Source organism: Orycteropus afer, unplaced genomic scaffold (assembly GCF_000298275.1).
Source record: "Orycteropus afer afer isolate SDZICR_OR568_19922 unplaced genomic scaffold, OryAfe1.0 scaffold00256, whole genome shotgun sequence".
Classification (NCBI taxonomy): Eukaryota; Metazoa; Chordata; class Mammalia; order Tubulidentata; family Orycteropodidae; genus Orycteropus; species Orycteropus afer.
In genome coordinates this window covers 4,634,402-4,653,911 of record NW_006921843.1, presented here as the reverse complement: position 1 = coordinate 4,653,911, position 19,510 = coordinate 4,634,402, and the positions used below count along the sequence as shown (strand labels likewise).

General features: G+C 40.5%; 1 protein-coding gene across 1 annotated transcript in view; it reads left to right on the top strand.

Annotated features, from left to right (window-relative positions):
* The window catches only part of FAN1 (FANCD2 and FANCI associated nuclease 1), a 116,015-nt gene extending 100,081 nt beyond the window's left edge, over nt 1-15,934 (top strand). The window contains exons 8-13 of the mRNA XM_007949900.2: nt 3,568-3,732; nt 4,433-4,583; nt 9,811-9,914; nt 10,526-10,720; nt 11,381-11,509; nt 15,797-15,934. Of these exons, the coding sequence (XP_007948091.1) occupies nt 3,568-3,732; nt 4,433-4,583; nt 9,811-9,914; nt 10,526-10,720; nt 11,381-11,509; nt 15,797-15,934 (882 nt within the window). The remainder of the gene's footprint in view (nt 1-3,567; nt 3,733-4,432; nt 4,584-9,810; nt 9,915-10,525; nt 10,721-11,380; nt 11,510-15,796) is intronic.
* The last annotated feature ends 3,576 nt before the right edge of the window (nt 15,935-19,510 follow it).

The following is a 19,510-nucleotide window of genomic DNA, read 5'->3' as shown; positions in this document are numbered from 1 at the left end:
TTCATTGAAAGTGGTGTATTAAAGTCTCCCACTATGAGTGTGGAGTCATCTATTTGGCTTTTCAACTCTTTTAAAGTCTGATTTATGTATTTTGAGGCTCTTTCATTGGGTCTATATATATTTATTATGGTTATATCTTCATGTTCAATTGATCCTTTAATCATCATGTAATGTCCTTCCTTGTCTCTTATGGTGGTTTTTGTCTTCAAGTCAATTTGATCAGAAATTAATATTCCCATTCCTGCTCTCTTACAGTTGCCATTTGCTTGATATATCTTTTAATTTGTTTTTATCTTTGTGTCTAAGGTGGGTCTCTTGTAGTCAGCATATTGATGGGTCTTCTTTTCTTATCCAGTTTGCCACTCTTTTTCTCTTGATTGGTTCATTTAGTACATTCACATTGAGTATAATTAGTGATAGGTATGCATTTATTATTGTCATCCCATTGTGTTGTTTGTCATGTTTCTAGAGTTTCCTTGGTCTATATACTTTTCTATGCTGTTCTTTTTGTTGTCAAGTGTTTCTTCTCTTTTCTTTATTGTTGGTTTTGTGCTTGCTAAACCCATTTGTTTTCCTTCCTTCTGGGTTTGCTTAGGGGGATTGTTAATTTTTTCTCTGGTGAATTCTTGTCTCTATATTTTTGTAGAGAATAGTCTGTTCTATGAGGACATTGTCCTGTTTTCCTCTCCATTTTGAAGTTTTTACTTAGAACTTTTATTCCCTCTATTTGGATAGTAGCTGTTGTCATGTGGAGATTGCCTACCTTGATTTTTAGGGTACAGTGTTTTATGGTCTTATTTGAATATCTTATTTCTGAATTAGTTTTAATGTTGATGTCATGTGTCCTGATTTTGTTGTTCTCTGTTGTTGGTTCTCTATTGGAAGGAGTTTCTTAAGCATTACTTGTAGGGTTGCTCTGGTTTTCACAAAATCCCTTAATTTCTGTTTGTCTGAGGATGTCTTTATTTCACCCTCATATTTCATGGTTGGCTGGATATAGGATTCTTGGTTGGAAGTTCTTTTCCTTCAGTGTTATATATATGCTGTCCCATTGCCTTTTTGCCTGCAGATTTCTGAGTTATCAGAACTCAGCCTAACTGTTTGATTATTATAAATGATATTTCTTTTGTCCTGGACAGCTTGCAAAATTCTTTCTTTGTGTTTGGTTTTGGAGAGTTTTATTATGATATGCCTTGGTGTTTTTCTCTTGGGATCTATCCTGTATGGGGTTCTTTGAGCTTCTTGAACAAACATTTTCTTCATTCATGGTATGGGGGAAATTTTCTGTTAGTAAGTCTTCCACAATATTCTCAGGTGTTTTTTTTTTTTTTTTTGCCTCTTCTTGTTCTGAAATTCCAATGAGGCATAAGTTGTTTCTTTTCATTTCGTCCCATATAACTCTTAGGTTCTCTTCATTTCTCTTAAATCTTTGTTCTGATTTTTCTTCATATAAGCTGGTGTCCACGGATTTATCTTCTACTTGGGAAATGTGTTCTTCAGCCAGTTCTAGCCTATTCTTTTGTGCTTCCAATGTGTTGTGTAGTTCTGTAATTTTGGTATTCATCTTCTGGATTTCTAACTGCTGTTTTTGTTTGAGTTCTGATTGTGTATTAATCTTTTAATTTTGTTCTTGAGTGGTTTTTCTGAGTTCTTCTAACATACTGTCTGTGTTCTTCTTGGCTCTGTTAGGGGTTTCCTTAAGCTATTGTAGAGGTATATAAACATACCTTCTAAATTCCTTCTTGGATAATTCTATTGCCTCCACTTCCTCCATGTTTAATGAGACTTTTTTTTGGGATTTTATTTCTATTGTCTTATCCTTTTTTTTTTTTTTTTTGATTTGAGGTTGCCTGTTGTTTCCTAGACATTTTGAGGTTGTCTTTAACTATTAGTTATGTATTGATTTGTTTTGTCTTGATTTTATGATTTAATATTTTTGCAAAGGTGGAGCTGGTGTATTTTATTTTTTTGGTTATTAATTCAGGTGTGCTGCGTTGCTCTGCAGTTTCCTCTGTAATGATGAAATCACTGTGTGGAATGTGGTTGCAGGTCTCTGTTTGTCATGAAGGGGTCACCTGCGGGTGTTGTGGTGGCTTAATTTGGTTTTTGTATTAGATGAGGCAGGGGAGAGGCGGGGACAGGAGGAAGAAAAGAGAAAAAAAAGCTCCAAGGTGTCAGTGGCCATTTCCAGGGCTTTGAATAGGCTGCTAATGATGATGTTATACTGTCACTCAGGCCTGCAGCTCAAGTTTGCCAAAGACCCCAATGGTTGGGGGGCTGCCACCTTCCGTCAGGTTCAGACAGCCACAAAAACCCCGACTCCAGGCCCTCCTGTGCTAAAAAGCTTTCCTGGAAAGCTCCTTTGACTCATGCTGCAAGTTTGTCCCAGGGCCCACCCACCTGCATTGTGCTTACTTTTCTACTCCCAATTCAGTGGTGCCTGGAGCTGGAGCGATCTCTGCTCACTTTCTCAGAAATGTCGCCCTCCCAGTCGTCCTAAATTTACTGACTGATAAAAGCAAATACTGAAGATAGATCTGTGGAGGGGCCTGCAGGTCCTCCAGTGTGTTCTCTCCATTGCCCCAGGGAGCCCTCTGATGCCCCATCTCGTCTGCTGGTCAGCTCACTGCAGGGCAGGTTCTTTTATTTTTATTCTTTCTGGCTGTTTACATTGCCTCTCCCTCCTTTCTTCTCCTACTCCCCTGAGTTTGGCCTTCTCTGACTTAATGAGCTGTTCAGAGTGCCAGAATCCCCACTTCAAACTGCTGCACCTAGTTTTTCAGTTATTAAGACGCTAGAGGGAACTAATGTGTGGACTACAGGTAATATGCCATCTTCCCTTGCTGTGTGATTCTTGACCACACATGAGAATCATCTAGGAGCTCTAAGCCCAATGTCTGGGCCTTCCCTGGAGATTCTTGTTCTATAGGTTGGGGTGGGGTCATGTGTCATTATCTTTTTTTTTTTTTTTTCCTCCCCAGGAATTTCTTTTTATTGAGGTAAAATGTATATAACATAAACTTTGCCATTTTAACCATTTGTATTCATACAAATCAGTGACATTAATTGTACACGGCCTATGTGCAACCTGCACCACTGTTTGTTTCCCAGACTTTTTCATGACTATAAACAGAAACTCAGTACGCTTTAAGCAATAACTTCCCTACTTTCCTCTTCCTCCATTTCTGTTTGCTTACTTGCTTGTTTAATCTCTTTTATATCTCAGAAGAGATTGACTTAAGACACATCCTATACCAATCCTGTCTCATTAACATAACAGAGAACACCCATTCCCAAATGAGATTATAACCACAAGTATAGAGGTTAGGATTAACAACACATATTTTTGGAGGACATAATTCAGTTTGTAATTGATGACAATTAATCCTCTATTAAAAATATCAGAGTAAGGTTTAAGGAAATAGCCTTTATTTCTAGAAGTGCTGGTTTGCTGATTTGCTAATTATCAAAATTGAATCATTAATTACAGTGAGTTTTCTTGTCAGCCTAAAAGAATGCTGCTACAGGGTCCTTGAGGGTGCCAATGTGGGCTTATGTCACTTGTAGGCTATTAAGTGCATCACAGAAGGACTGGCAGATCCGGATGTAAGAACAGGACATCGGCTCTCGCTTTGTCAGAGAGCCGTGCGGCTGAGAGAGTCTCCAAGCTGTAAAAAGTACAGCCACCTCTTCCATAAAGTGCCAGAAATTACTGTGGGAGATGTGAAACATGTAAGTAAATAACCTTTAGGCACTTTGGGTTTAAATGCATTTACTTGGCTTTATTTATTCTGGGTGGGAGAACCTAAGGACAGTTTTCGTGTACATATTCTTTTGATCACTGCCATCTAGTTGGATCCGACTCATAGTGACCCCTCCTTGGGTTTCTGAGGCAGTATCATTATGGAAGTAGATTGCCCAACCTTCCTTTTGAGGAGTGGCTGGTGGGTTTGAACCGCCAGCCTTCTGGTTAGCAGTCAGATGCCTTAGGCACTGTGTCACCAGAGCTCCCACATATTCTTTTAGACTTAGAAAAACTTTTAGATTTAGAAAAATTTATCTTTCATTTTGGACAGTGGCTTAGCCATCTGCACACTGTTTTCACTCTGACACCCTTCTAACTAATGATTCTTGGTTGGTTCATTTTTGGATCACACCCTGGATCAAAGTGGCTTTTTACAAAGCCCTGAGGGATGAACATTGCTGCATCTGCCAGTTCCACATGCCCAGTAGGTGGGCTGGGAACACAGACTCTAGTTGCCTTACACTCTGCTCCTTCCAGGTGTGAGAGTGTGAGTCAGACACCTGTGTGTTCTGCTGTGGTGGCTTTCGGTTAGTGTAGAACAGCGTATCTTCAAGACATAAAACCAGTTTTTCAGAGACTTTAACTGAAGTTTGGCTAACTGGTGGTGTTTTCCTGCTGCTGTCTCAGGTGACCATCACTGGGAAGATATGCCCACAAAGTGGCCTGGGGAAGTCCGTGTTTGTGATGGAGGCTGAGGAGGCTGGCACTCTCACCACCATGCTGTGTTCAGTTGAGGAGCTGGCACTGGCCCATTACAGATCCAATGGCTTTGACCAGGGTAAACCAAGCAACATTTCCCTGCCCCACCCCAGCCACCCTGTGGTGAGCAGCATTACAGACTGGACAGTCAGTAGTGGATGGCTGAATTCTTCTAGTCCTCTGCTGGACTAGAAGACCCTGCTGGTGGGTAGGAGAAGAATTTTACTAACTACAGTTATTAAAGGTAGTCTTCTTCCACTTGACCTGCTAGTGCCTATAAGGACCCATGCTCTCTGTGGGATATTAGAAGTGGGGAAGACAGTTTTGCTCTCAGAAGCCTCTACTGAGCAGGGGAGCATAAGAAAGGTAGAGGACTGAAAGAGAGGCTGACTGTTAGCTGGACCTTTTGGGAAAGACAAGAGCCAGAACACTAGGCAAGGGGGTATTATGCTGTTTCTGATGGGAGTGAGCTGTCTGCACACTCAAGTAATGACTTTACCAACTTCTAGGATGGCATATTGCCAGTGGAACCACAGAAGTTGCTAGCAAGAGCAGTGAGTTAAGTTCCTTGTAAAATGAGCATTCTTTATCCTATGTAACTCAGTAAGAATCAGGGCTTTTTCTGTCTTCCTTTCCAATAAATATGCTATCGTCACCCTGCTCCTACTGTCATACCCATCTTGGGAACTGAGAGACTGCAAAGGAAAATGGTGCCACCTTTAATGGAAAATGAAGTCAGGAAGAGAATACATCACTTGTTCCCAGTGAGCTTGTCTTCTCTTTTGTCTTTCCCTTTCTTTCTTTTTTTTTTTTTTCCTTGCTGGGAGAGAACAGTATAGGGTTGTATGGTGCAGGGGGTGATGGGAGTGATTCTGTGCCTGTTGTGCTTAAGTTTGACCTTGTGTTCCTTGAGGCTGCCAACAAGATAGTTTTCATTTTTCTAAACCAGAAGTGCAGTGAGACCAGGGTCAAGGTTACCTCAGTTCTCTTTTCAAAGGAGGTTAATTTGGGTGACTTGATGACCTCTTGTTTGCACAAAGGACAGGTTTCATTAAGAGATTGTTTTGTGAAATGTGTAAAGCTCAAGTCAGAATGAATTCTGCCAAATTCCAAACACATGAACCTCAGAGTGGAAATTTAGAGCTCTTTGTGCAGATAGGCAGGATGACTGTTGAAGGCACTAGTCTCTCTCGTAGCTGGGACGTAGCTATAAAATAATGAGGAACCACTGTGACATGCAGATGCACCCAGAATTGAAGAGAGACTGTGTTCTCTGTGTTCACTGACGCAGGACAGGGTGCTGAGGAGGCCAGCCTTGATGTCCCTTTACCCAGCATCTATATTGTCCTTAGGTGGTTGGGGTGGCTCACAGTATGCATATTCTCTGGTGAGTTATGGGTCTGCTTCTTGGGGAGGCATAAGTGCCTGGTGAGTGAGCAGGTAGCCATGGGGGTGTGGATGCCTGGACTGTGTGACCTAGTAGGACTAAGAGAGGAAGTAAACATGACAAAGTTCATATTTGAGAGTTGGGGTCTGGCCACTTGAGAAACTCCTGTGTGAAGCACACATGAGTGAGTTAAGAAAGGGCCTGGCTACTTATTTGATGTTTAGAACAAAGTTTGTGCATAGTCAGTCAGTCAATGGCCATTTTTGATTTGAGGTAGTAACACTTCTCCTAGAGGCCTTTCTTCATATCCACAGAAACACAGCTAGCAGTGAGGTCCCCTTCGCGGGGTGATCCTCCAGGCCACAGCTTTGCATCACAGCCTCTGTGTAACGGCACCAGGAGCTCTCCTGTGCTACAGAGTGGTGCCTATTGGACTTCCTCTCGGTGGTTGCCCTACCAAGTGGGTGCTGCTCTGGACATTTCTGTCATCACTCGTAAAAGCCTGGCCACATAATAGCAGTGAAGAGCATTTTCCTTTAATTGTTTAATTATTTCTTGTTAGTTGGAAATTGCTTGTGTTTGTGTGTTTATCACCATCAATCTCTCTTCCCTTCTTTTGTTATTTCTTTGATTTTGGTCTCAGAGAATGAGCAATAAATCTAGTGCTTTATCTAATGCCCAGGCTGGAGAGGAAGACTTTAAGAATATAATCTTATGAGTGGTAAAATGAAATGGTCCACCTTTGCCCTTAGCAAAATGTAGTCCTGAATAGAAAAGGTAGAATTAAATAATGAGAGAGAAGCCTTGACAAAGAAGCACTCATCTGCCCTCATCAACATGAAAGACAGATTATGGAGGAACAGGGCCTGGCTCTAACCCTTTTTTCTCTAAACTTTTTATCGTGGAAGATATTGAACTTTTGTATAGAAGGAGAGAAGCTAGTACACATATTCTCAGTATGAATTTATGAACCCCCATGTGCCTACGCAGTTTCACTCCATTTTCTTTATTCTGTATGCCCCTCTTCTGAGACACTTGGAAGCAGATCCCAGATATTGTCTAATTCACCTGTGGTGAGGTTCACCCAGCTCACTGCCAGGTGCAATATCCATTATGTATTTTGATCTTTGTCTCTAGACACTCCTCCCCTGTGCCCATGTAGTAGGGTTGCTTGGATTGAAATACTGCATTTCCAAATATGTGAAAAGCAAGGGCTTTCATTCACTTTAGCAACATACAAATGGTCAGGAGATTAATGAGAAATATAAGATGACTCCTACCAGATAGGATTTTCTGAAAAATGGGTCTCTGTGACGAGTGTTAGAGATAATGGTAAGATTAATCTATATAATATTGTATTACCTCCAGGGAAGGGGTAATGCTGTTGGGGAAGAGGTATAAACACCAGGGAGACAGAGAAATACAGTAGGCTGAAAAGGTTAGAGATACAAGAATAGAATGATAGTTCCAATCCCCAAGGAAGTCATAGGTGGAGAAGACATAGTCACTGCAGGAGTGATTAGGCCCAGGGGCCCAAGACTGACATGTGGTGGTCAGGGTATGACCTGAGTTCAGAGAAATGTTTCCAGTTTAGCTATGAACCTGTAAAACAGTTGGACAATTCTGTTTCCACAATACAGAATATTTTTCCATTTATTGAAGTCGATGCAATGGGAATGAGGTGAGCACTGCTGTCCATCTTTGTTCTTGAGGGATGTTGTGTAATGATAGTCTCAGACCCTGGCAAAAAAAAAAAACAACCAAAAACCAAAAACCAAACTCACTGCCATCGAGTCAGATCTGACTCATAGCGACCCCTCCTTGGGTTTCTGATAGGTGGTATCACTACAGAAGTAGATTGCCCAACCTTCCTTCTGAGGAGTGGCTGGTGGGTTTGAACCACCAGCCTTCTGGTTAGTAGTCAGATGCCTTAGGTACTATGCCACCAGGGCAGGGAAGCACATTTCTGAACTACTCAGAAGCATCTTACTAAGAATGGTTTCACTTCTAATTCAAGCTCATCGTGGACCAATGAGGAGTGCAGGAGTGCTTTTACATGCTAGGTACCTGGTTGTCATATCATATCCACACTAGGACAGAAAGCATATTAGAAATCAAGTCTCAGCTTTACTCCTGGCTGGGCAAGAGCCCAATTTCGTGGTGCAGAGCTTTCTAGTAAAAGAGGAATGGCTTTAGTTGGGAGCCTGGGCAAGTCGTGTTGTTTCCACTACAGTCCTTTGGAAACAAGATTTGCTGAAAGGATGAGGGGCTAGAGCTGAGCTTGAGAGCTGGACTGATGGAGGCTCTGGTCTGTCCCAGTGGGTGCAGCACCAAGCACAGTAGCGGGCAAATGACCTGTGCTGCACTGGGGTCTGGATACTGAGATGCAGCCCCTGCATGTGTGCCAGGCCAGGCAGGGTGGGGCTCCCCATGCCTGAGTGGGAGGGGGAGGGAGGAAGGCTTCAGTGCCACCACCATCCATAGTGGGGTGTAGGAAGTACAGAGAAGCACCAGCTGATCAAGAAGAAAGATGGCTTCTCTCTGTGAGGCAGGTGTGATGTTATGAGGTCTGTCTGAGTTCTCTAGTGCTGCTATAACAGAAATGCCACAAATGGATGGCTTTAACCAACAGAAATTTATTTGCTCACAGTTTAGGAAGGTAGAAGTTTGAATTCAGAGTGCTGTCTCTATGGGAAGGCTTTCTCTGTTGACACTGGGGAGGGTCCTTATCGCTTCAGCTTCTGCTTACTGATTCCTTGGAGGTCTCCATGTGTCTTGGCTAATATCTTACCCCATCTCTGCTTCCTTCCTTTGCTTGCTAAATCTCTTTTATATCTCAAGATTAAGATGCACCCTATACTAATCCTGTTATTAACAAAACAAAATCCATTCCCAAATGGGGTTATAACCACAGGCATAAAGGGATTTACAACACTTATTTTTTGTGGACACAGTTCAATCCATGTCAAAGCTCACACTGTTTGTTCCACCCAACACTTGGCCTCTTGCTTGTTATATGACCTTTGGCACGTGAGTTTGTCTCCCAGTCAGTAAAATGTGTGTACAAAATGAGAGGGGAGTATGATCTGGATGGTTTCAGGGTTGAAGCTTTCTATGAAAACTTTGACTATTAGCAACACTGAAAGTACGTTGTTGCAGTGCTTCATTGACTGAGGTAATTGAAACAATACCTGGGCTCAGTCAGAGGACCCAGGGCCTGTGGGACACTGCCCGGCCCTGGCTTTTCCACATTGCTTCCAGGGCCTGCATAGCAGCTGGGCACCTCGGGGCCTCAGCCTCCTCTTGCCAGAAGCCTGCAGGGAAGAGCTTCACACACAGTAGATGGAGGGAGCCCTGTGTCAGAAGCCCCCAGGTGTGGATGCTGGGCTTACCAGCCTCTTAACCTCTGTAGCATGACGGTAGAATTGCTGCTGCTGCTGGTTGTCTTTTTTTTTTTTTTCTTTCCCTGACATGCTCTTTACGTTATCACTAAAGTTTAAGAATCTCTGTTTTGAAATGTTCATTTGAACTTTTCTGTGTTAACTAAGATTTGAATATACGATTGTTAATCTTCCCTTAAACGGGCCTTCTGTATATATACAATATATAGAATAAAAAGATGAGCTAGGAATGGCACAAATGCAGCATTTTGGTCCAGCCTCAAATATTACAAATTGAGCATGCAGTGGGTTATTTTTAAGAAAAAACAAAAACAAAAACAAAACCCACTGCTGTCAATGATTCGACTAATAGTGACACCTCCTTGGGTTTCCCAGGGGCTATCACTACAGAAGTAGATTGCCCAATCTTCCTTCAGAGGAGTGGCTGGTAAGTTTGAACTGCCAGCCTTCTTGGTTAGCAGTCAAATGCCTTAGGCACTATGCCAAAAACCAATAATGCTGTGTGACTTTTGTCTCAGGAATTCATGGGGAAGGGTCCACCTTCAGTACACTGTATGGCCTCCTCTTGTGGGACATCATCTTCATGGATGGGATTCCAGATGTCTTCAGGAATGCCTACCAGGTATCTCAGTAATACAAGACCAAGTGCGAGCATTTTCCAGTAAGCAGGCTTCGCACACATTTTGTTGGAGACATTGTATATATGTGTTTGACATGTTAGAAGCATGCCTGTGTGCTGCAGCCTATGGGGTGTCCACACAGCACAGTGCTACTTCCACTGTAAATATCCTTTAATTTGAAAATTGGATTAATACAATTTCAAATATAAGTATATTAAGTTTTAAACTTTAAGTCTGATTTACCTTCAACATTAGATTTTGCATGTTTAGTGTAAGGTCAAGTCAGTGTTCGTGTTTCTTGGCACGTACCATGTCCCAGGGTCCGTGCAGGTACTTTCACAGACATTGTTAGACGTGCCTATTGCAGAGTCCTGCTGATTTCATCTAAAAGCTCTGTCTGCAAATTATTCTTTTAAAAAACAAGTATAATAAATTGCTTTATATCCGAATTCTGGCATCAGATAAGTTTTGACTTACCTTTTGAGAGAAAGATCAGTGAAGGTGTCAAGTTAATCAGATAGGCCACTTTCTAGATTTTGTAGGTGTTGAATAATACTGATTAATCCTGTTCTACCCAGGCACGGTGTGAAAGCTTGTTTCCTCTGTGCCACAGGCCTTCCCACTGGATTTGTATACAGACAGCTTCTTTGCAAGCAGGCAGCCAGCCATCGAGGCCAGACTGCAGCTCATCCATGCTGCTCCTGCTGAGACCCTATGTGCCTGGCTGGCAGCTGCGTGGCAGGCTCAGGAAGGCAGAATGGCTTCCGTAGTGAGCTGGGACCTCTTTGCTTCTCTTCAGCAAGCTCAGGTAAACCTTCATTGGCCACATTTGGTCAGAAAGTAGTATCTCCCAAATGCTGCTGGGTTATCTTTATGGCTGCTGTATCAAAATACGCACATATATATGCACACAGACATGCACAGATATTTGCATATATATGTGTATGTATGTGTGTGTATATATGTATGTGTATTCTCTCTCTCTCTCACACACACACATATAAAATACCCTCTTCCCCCAGCTGAGATGCCACTGTAGTTGATGGGAATGTGTTAGGGCACAAAGAAAGCCCAGTTGTGACCTCCTCATCTTCCCATCTCTGGGATAACAACTTTCCTTTGCCACTCCTTCCTGACCCTTGATGAGGAGTATGCCTGCCCCTGCTGCAATTACTGCCACACCTCTGTGAGTCATTACTGTTGTAACTCCTGAGTGCTTACTCCAGACTCCCTCTTCCTCAGAAGTGTCTCAGGATTCATCACACTGGGCAGAGTGACTAAAGGAAAACTTCTGAAGTTTTGTCAGTGAACATTTTAGCCCTACCCAAGAATCAAAACAGCCCCTGGTTTTCTTGCAATACATTTTTGTTTTCTTACTGAGTTTTTATCTGTCTCATGATCACTGGGATGTATTTCAGGATCTCTGTAACAAGGGAGATAGCTAAATGTCCTTGTCTTCTCTGTTCAGGATCTTGTCTCCTGCTTGGGTGGCCCTGTTCTCAGCGGTGTGTGCAGGTGCCTGGCTGCTGACTTCCGTCACTGCCGAGGTGGCCTCCCTGATCTGGTTGTGTGGAACTCCCAGAATCATCACTTTAAGGTCAGTTTAGCCAGAATGGAAGGTCATATTTGTAATTTTATTAACATTCTAACCAGAGGCCACAAAGTAGGTAGGCATTTCGTGGTTGTTTGTGAGATTCAATTCCTTGTGAACTACTAGACTGAGGGCCTTAGTTCTTTGCTGTCTGTGGGCTGGAGGCCACTCTCTGTTCCTTGCTGTATGGGTCTCTCACAACGTGGCAGCTTGCTTAATCAGGGCAAGCATGTGAAGTTCAGAGTGTGAGAGTGAGAGGGAGGTCACCTATCTTTTGTAACCTAATCTCAGAGGAGACATCTCAGCACTTAGGCTGTATTTTGTTTGTTGGAAGCACTCAAGCCAGTCTACACTCAAAGAGAGGGGCTACACAGGCCATGCATGCCAGCAGGCAGGGATCACTGGGAGGCATTTTAGAAGCTGCCTCTCAGGACCAGGGCTAGGATGAGGCCAATGAGGCACGTGGCCCTGAGTGAGTACCTTTTTCCAGGGGGGACCCAGGCACCTCCCTTGCTTAACCTTCATCCCACCCTGCTCCTTAGCCAATTTAAGAGTTTTTTTTAATGTATTCTGAATATGAATCCTTTTATTAGGTATTTTTTCCAATATTCACTGCTGTCGAGTTGGATCATCAAGTCTGTCGACTCACAGCGACCCCTCCTGGAAGTAGATTGCCCAACCTTCCTTCTGAGGAGTGGCTAGTGGGTGTGAATCACCATCCTTCTGGTTAGCAGTCAAATGCCTTAGGCAGTACGCCACCAGAGCTCTATTATTACGTATATGATTTGCTAATTTCATCCCTGTCTGTGGCTTGTCTTTTTACTCTTTTAATAGTGGCTTTTGAAGAACAGAAGTTTTACATTTTGAAAAGGTCTAACTTATCTGTTATTTCATGGGTCATACTTTTGTTGGAAATATTTGCATAACCTAAGATCACAGTTTCTCCTGTGTTTGCCTCTAGAAGGTTTAGTTTTACATATAGTTCTCTGATCCATTTTCAGATAATTCTTTTATGTGGCCTGAGGGATGCATTAAGGTTCATTTTGTTCCATATTACCAGTTGTTTCAGAAGCATTTGTGGAAACCTGATCCTTCCTCCACTGAATTGCCTTCCTTTGTATCTTGGTCAAAAACCCATGTTTCATATATGTGTGGGTCTATTTCTGGATCCTCTAGTCTGTTGATATATGTCTTTTATTTTTAGAAACCGAGAGTTGATTTTACAATTCAAATAAATATGCAAATAACATAGAACAGGCAAAACAATTTTGCAGAAGAACAGCAAAGCTGGAAGACATAACACTACCTGACTACAAGACATAAAAATCTACAGTAATCAAGTAATAGAGACAAATAAATCAACAGAGCATGCTAGAGGGTCCAGAAATAGACCCACACTTATATCGCTTGGATTTTTATTGGGATTGTTTTGAATCTCTAGGTCAGTCTGGCCTGTATGGCTTTACTGAGGACACAGTAGGGTCAGGGTGAGACCTGAAGTCAAGATGCATGTCTCACCAGTGGAAAAGAAATGAGAACCCAGAAATAGATCCATTGACCTATGGTCAGCTGATATTTGACCAAGGGTTGAAATCTATTAAATGGACAAGAGGTAGTCTCTTTAACAAATGGTGCTGACAAAACGAGATCCATTTGCAGAAAAATGAAAGAAGATCTGAACCTCACACGACACACAAAAACGAACTCCAGATGGATCAAAGACTTAAATGTGAAACCTAAAACTATAAAGTTCCTCAAACAAAAAATAGGGTCAAATTTAGGGGCCCTAATTTATGGCATAAATAGACTATCAAGCATAACCCAAAATGCACAAACAGCAGAAGAGAAACTAGATGAATGGGACCTTCTAAAAATTAAATTTTTCTGTGCTTCCAAAGACTTCTCCAAAAGAGTCAAAAGAGAACCTACACATTGGGAAAAAATACTTGGCAATGACATATCTGACAAGCGACTTATCTCTAAAATTTATAGAAAACTCCAACATCTCACCAACAAAAAAAATAACAATCCAATTAAAAAATGGGCAGAAGACATGAACAGATGCTTCACCAAAGAGGGTATGCAGGTGGCCAGCAAATACATGAAGAAATGCTCAGGATCACTGGCCATCAGAGAGATGCAAATCAAGACAATGAGATATCATCTCACCCCAGCTCTAATGGCAAAGTTCAACAAGACAGAAAATAACAAATGCTGGTGAGGATGTAGAGAGATTGGGACTCTCATACACTGCTGGTGGGACTTTCAAATGATACAACCACTGTGGAAAGCAGTATGGCTATCCCTTAAAAAGCTGTTAGAAATACTATTTGACCCAACAATTCCATTACTAGGTATATATCCTAAAGAAGTAAGAGCAGGACAAGAACAGAAATATGCACACCCATGTTCATTGCAGCAATATTTACAATAGCAAAAGATGGAAAAAAGCTACGTGCCTAACAACAGAAGAATGGATAACCAAACTATAGTACATACACACAATGGAATACTACACAACACTAAAGAGTAATGTGGAATCTGCAAAACACTGCTTAACATGGATGAATTTGGAGGACATTATGCTGAGTGAAGTCAGTCACAGAAGGACAAATATTGTATTAGTTCATTATTGTAAAAAGGAAAGGTTTATATATGGAAGGAAACTTTGTTGGTTACAGGGGGTGGGAGAGGAGGAGAGCGAACACTGCAAAAAAAAAAAAAGCATTGCCTCGTGTCACTTTAGTTTTGTGCATTTCACTGCACATAAATTATATTTCAATAAAATGTATATATAAAAAAAAAAATGCACGACTCATAGGTGGCTGGCTTCTCAACTCCATCAGCCAAGGGCTGCTCTGGCTTTTCAAAATTTTGTCTGCTTTTAAGATATTCTCTGTATTATTGATTATGCAGTGTAATTACAACGTTCATAGTGTAATGTTCTTTATGTTTCTGTGCTTCTTGGATCTTTGGGTTGATAGTTTTCATCAAATTTGGAGAACTTTTGGCCATTACTTCTTCAAATATTTTTATCTCCTCATTTAAGCATGTGTATTAGACTTTTTCTGAAAGAAAATCTTTTAAAGTATATCATTTTGCATAGGTTTTGTTATATTTTCAAGTCCAGTTAATATGCAGTAATATTGACAGTTCCTGCCTCCAGAGAACTAACATATAATGAAATTTTATATCGTGATAAACGCCATGAAAGAAATGCATAGTAAAGAATCTACTTAAAAGATATGGTGGAGCTCTCTGAGATTAATTAAGTTGAAAGGAAGAAAGGCATGTGAAAAACAGGGGGAAATGCCCTAGGCAAAGGGAACAGCAAGTATAAATAAGACCCCTTGAGTAGGAAAGATTGGTCTGTTCCAGGAACTGAAGAGGCATTTGGAGTAATTGACAGGTTCCCATCCCAGTCAGTGTTGTAGGTTATTGTGGAGAAGTTTCGACTTAACCACAAATGTAACAGAAAGTAAGAGTTTTAAGCAGTAGAGCAAACCAGTTTATATTTTCAAACAATTTTTCAGTTGCTATACTAAGAATCTGTTGCTACAATAAGGAGCGCTGGGGGTGTATAGTGCATAAGGCATTTGACGACTAACCAGAAGGTTGGTGGTTCTAAACCCACCAGCTGCTCCACAGAAGATGGGGCAATCTACTTCCGTAAAGATTTACCACCTTGGAAACCCAACGCTATGAGTGGGAACTGACTTGGCTGTGAGTTTTTTGGTTATACCAAGAATAAATTTACTAATTAATTCCTTGTGAAAGATTTTCTATGGAATAGAAAAACTTCTCAAGGAATTTTATACAAGGTTGGTGGTTCAAATCCACTAGCTGCTGCGTGGGAGAATAGATCTGGCAATTTGCTTTCATGGATTGTTGTTTGTTATGTGCCGTTGAGTCAGACTCGACTCACAGCGACCCCTCCTTGGGTTTCCGACGCAGTATCACTATGGAGGTAGATTGATTGCCCCATCTTCCTTCCAAGGAGTGGCTGGTGGGTTTGAACCGCCAGCCTTCTGGTTAGCAGTCAAGTGCCTTAGGCACTACGCTACCAGAGGATTACAGCCTAGGAAACTCTATGAGGCAGTTCTACTCTGTCAGGATCACTTTGAGTAAGAATTGACTCGATGGCACACAAGAAATTTGTTTTATACACACATACACACACAGTTGCATAGTAAAGTATGCCATTTAAAGTTATTAGTGAAAATTAATTGCTTATTTGAATGGCTATTCAGTTTCCACAGATACTAATTGTTTTTTAAAACTTTTATCTCTCAGCTGGTAGAAGTTAAAGGCCCCAATGATCGTCTCTCACAGAAGCAAATGATCTGGTTGGATGAACTGCAGAAGTTGGGGGCTGAAGTAGAAGTCTGCCATGTGATTGCTGTTGGAGCTAGGAGCAGAGGCCTCAGCTAACAGCTATGGAATCAGGACTTTGTGGTCATTGGTTGACAAAAGATTTTCAGAAACAAAGCATTATTACATTTTATTTAATAATGCTGGTTTTGTTATTATTATTATAAACCTGATAATTTAATGACTTACTGTAATATCTCTGTATCATAAAAATTGGTATTTGTTTGGTTGAATATACTCTGAATCCACACAGTGGGTAATGAATTTTTAAAAGGTCAAGACATTAGTTGCCATTTTAGGAGCTGGATGCATCTGTTAGTAGACTTAAAAAACAGAAAAAAACTCCAAGAGATGATTCACAGTTCTAGGTCTTTTATAAAGCAGTATAGACAGTGCTTCTCTTTGGTAAATACATTGGAAACAGAGTGATTATCTAAGTGTTTGTGTACTGCTTTACTCATTCAGCTGTTAAACATTCTTGTTTTATGATTATCCAAGGATATAAAAACAATTTAAATCTCTTTAGCAGTTGTCCGTTTTCCTCCTAGAGGTGACTGTCTGTATTGTTTTTTTTTGTTGTTGTTATGTGCCATCGAGTCAGACCCAACTTATAGCGACCCCTCCTTGGGTTTCTGAGGTAGTATCACTATCCAAGTAGATTACTGCTTGGCTCTTTGTCTCATGACCACTGGTGGAAGAGGCTTATGCTGGGGAAGGTGTACAGCAGGAAGGCAATTTATCAAAGTACTAGGTCTAGGATCTTAGTCTCCCATAGACTTGTCCTGAGGTTATCTTGGGGAAATAATACTATACCCTAGTTTGTTTCTTTATTGAATGCAAGGACCAGTTAGGGGATGGTCCATTAATGTCCACATGAATGCCCGTACTGAATAAATGTTTGTTAGGGATGTGGTTGATCACTACCTCAGAGAGAAAGCAAAAAAGTTGAGTAAATGGCATATACAAGTGCAGGTGGAAGAAAAAGCCTTTGAATCTTGCATCACTGTATCCTTGTAGATGGTTTCATAATGATAACTATAACAAACAATTTCTGTAGAAATTTTATTTAGCAGTCAAAATTTCCTTCACATTCATCACTGTTGAACAACAAGATCTTTCATCTTCCTGCTCATCCTACTTTAACTCAAGTCATAATCAGTTCTAGGCACAAAGGTTTTCATTTTCTCAAAATCAAGTTTTAACTATTCAAGGTTACTGCGAAGCTGATTTTGTGAAAGTATGTACTGAACAGTTTTCACTCTCTGTTAGTACAGATTAATCTTTTCTTTAAATAAAGTTAGGTGTAACTATTTTTGGTTTTAAAATTGATTTTCATCAGAAAATAACAGTGACACATGATATATTAAAGTTCAACTCTAACCAGTCCAAGGGTGTTTGCTATCTACATGGCATTCCATCAGCACATGGGCACGCTGTGACAGTGCCAAGTGCTAGGCGCTCTTTGGTAGAGTGTATGTCGCCACACTTACCACTTCTGCTGCCACAGTGTCCTGTGTGCTAGTGGAGGTGCCAAGCAGCTTTGCAATGCCAGGACTTAAGGCTGCTATAGTTGTTTTTCATATTATGCACGATAAATTGTAGCACAATAATCATGATATAACAACTTAGTAGCAAAAAATGAGTATTTTACTACATTTGATTATCATACAAAAATAGGCACATTTTCTATTTTAAAAAACATTAACAGTACCTAATTTTTTGAAACTTGTAAATTAACAGAAAAACATTATTAATGGAATTGAAATGACCATGTAAGAAAAGAAAATTAGGGAAATGCTCAATCCAAAAAAACAATGAATTCAGAACAATTTGTAATAATAAAAAAGCAGCTGAATGAAAAAACTAAGAATTGTTATCCTTTTGATGGTAGGACATGTTGTGGCTCTCTTAAGGAGGCTGGGAATGGCTTCTGATCAGGGACTAGAAAGTGTGCAATGACAATAATGCTTTGTGTATAAAATGGCAACAGCCCTTATTTTCTAGGCAACAATTTGGCAAAAACAAACAATGGTTTTATCCACAAAAGAGATTCCTAAGACATTTTACAAAAAACTTCTCTTTCAATCTAGAGATACTATAAATTTTTAAAAGACAATTCAAATGCAAATCTCTATTCATCACATATAAAAATGCAGTATTCTGAAACAACTTTTTAGAAAAGGAAATAAGCCAACTAGAAACTTTACTATAAAATGTTCAAAATGTTAAGATGGCAATTTAAGAAACTCTTAACTCATACGGCCAAATTTGAAAATATCTTTCAAACAGAATAAAGTGAGGGGGATGTTGCTAAACAGTGCTGTTAAGAAGTTTATGCTTCCACCCTTTAACTTTGGCTTGGCTCCTGTCATACAACTTGAAAACAAGGGCATTCGGGGCCACAAATACACTTTTCTCTGCTTCTCAAGTATCCACTGAATGTTGCTGTCAAGTCAGAAATGGGGTGTGGTAGGTGTGCTCTTCTGTGTATTACAATGGCAGTATTTTCAGAAAGGTGTATTTTTATTTTCAAAATGTTCTTAGTATTAAGAATCTGAGATTTTCCAGAGAAAAGTGCCAACAGCAGTTTACCCTGCTACACAAACTAACAGGAGAGGTGGGTTCTCCCTGTGCAAACGGTGCTGTCCCTATTACTAACCTTGCTATTCTTGGACAGAGCTGGGGTTATGCCTCCCTCAGATGCACTGCCCTGAGGGGTCTCATGGAATGAGTACTGCACAGTGGCTCCAGAGGGAAAGAAGTGTAGCTTTAGAGATGGCCCAGCTACTGGTATGAAGCTTAGTGTGAAAAGGCTGTTTTAATATGCAGTGGTATTTTAACACCCTATTTTTAAAAACTGAAATTATATTTTGTTCTATGTTGTTCATACATTAATATTAATGTCAAAGGCACTTCAAAGTTTACTGATGTTATCTATAACAAATACTTTACAGTTACAGCTCAAATCATTTCAAAGTTACCCCTATGAAGTAAAAGAAAACCCATGATTTTAAAACACAGATTAAAGTTCCAAACATGGTGATCTAGTAATTATGGCCCTTAGAACACTGGACAATTAGAGAAAATATAAAATGACCAGAAAAATACATGAATCCTAGTAACTAAGCCTTTTGGGTGTTTATCAGACACTTCTGGAAATACGCTGTTTGCTGCAATTGAGTTGACTCCAACTCACGGTGACTTTAACAGAATGGAATTACGCTTGTTCCTGCACCACATCTTTAGGATCACTGGTGTGTTTATCTGGCGATACACTAATTTCTCCTATTTTCCTGGTATCTGCTTTTTTGGGTTGCTAATTTGACTGAAGAGCAGGTAACCTTTAGCAGGTGATAGGAAAAATGGATGCAGACAAAAATGTGGGATTACATGCCTACAAATCACCTGAAAATAAGTCAGGCCTGTAATAACAGAAAGAGGAATTATGTTAAAAATGTATGCCTACCATTAAAAAAACTGAAGGAAGCATGATTCAACAGGTTTTTAAATATTAGTGCAAACTTCAACTGTTATTCTCACATATAAAATTACTAGAGCTTCAAAAGGCTAGGTTAGCAATTTTAATTCAGAGGAAAAAAGGAGCTTTCCTCAAAATGTTAAAAAAAATAATACTCT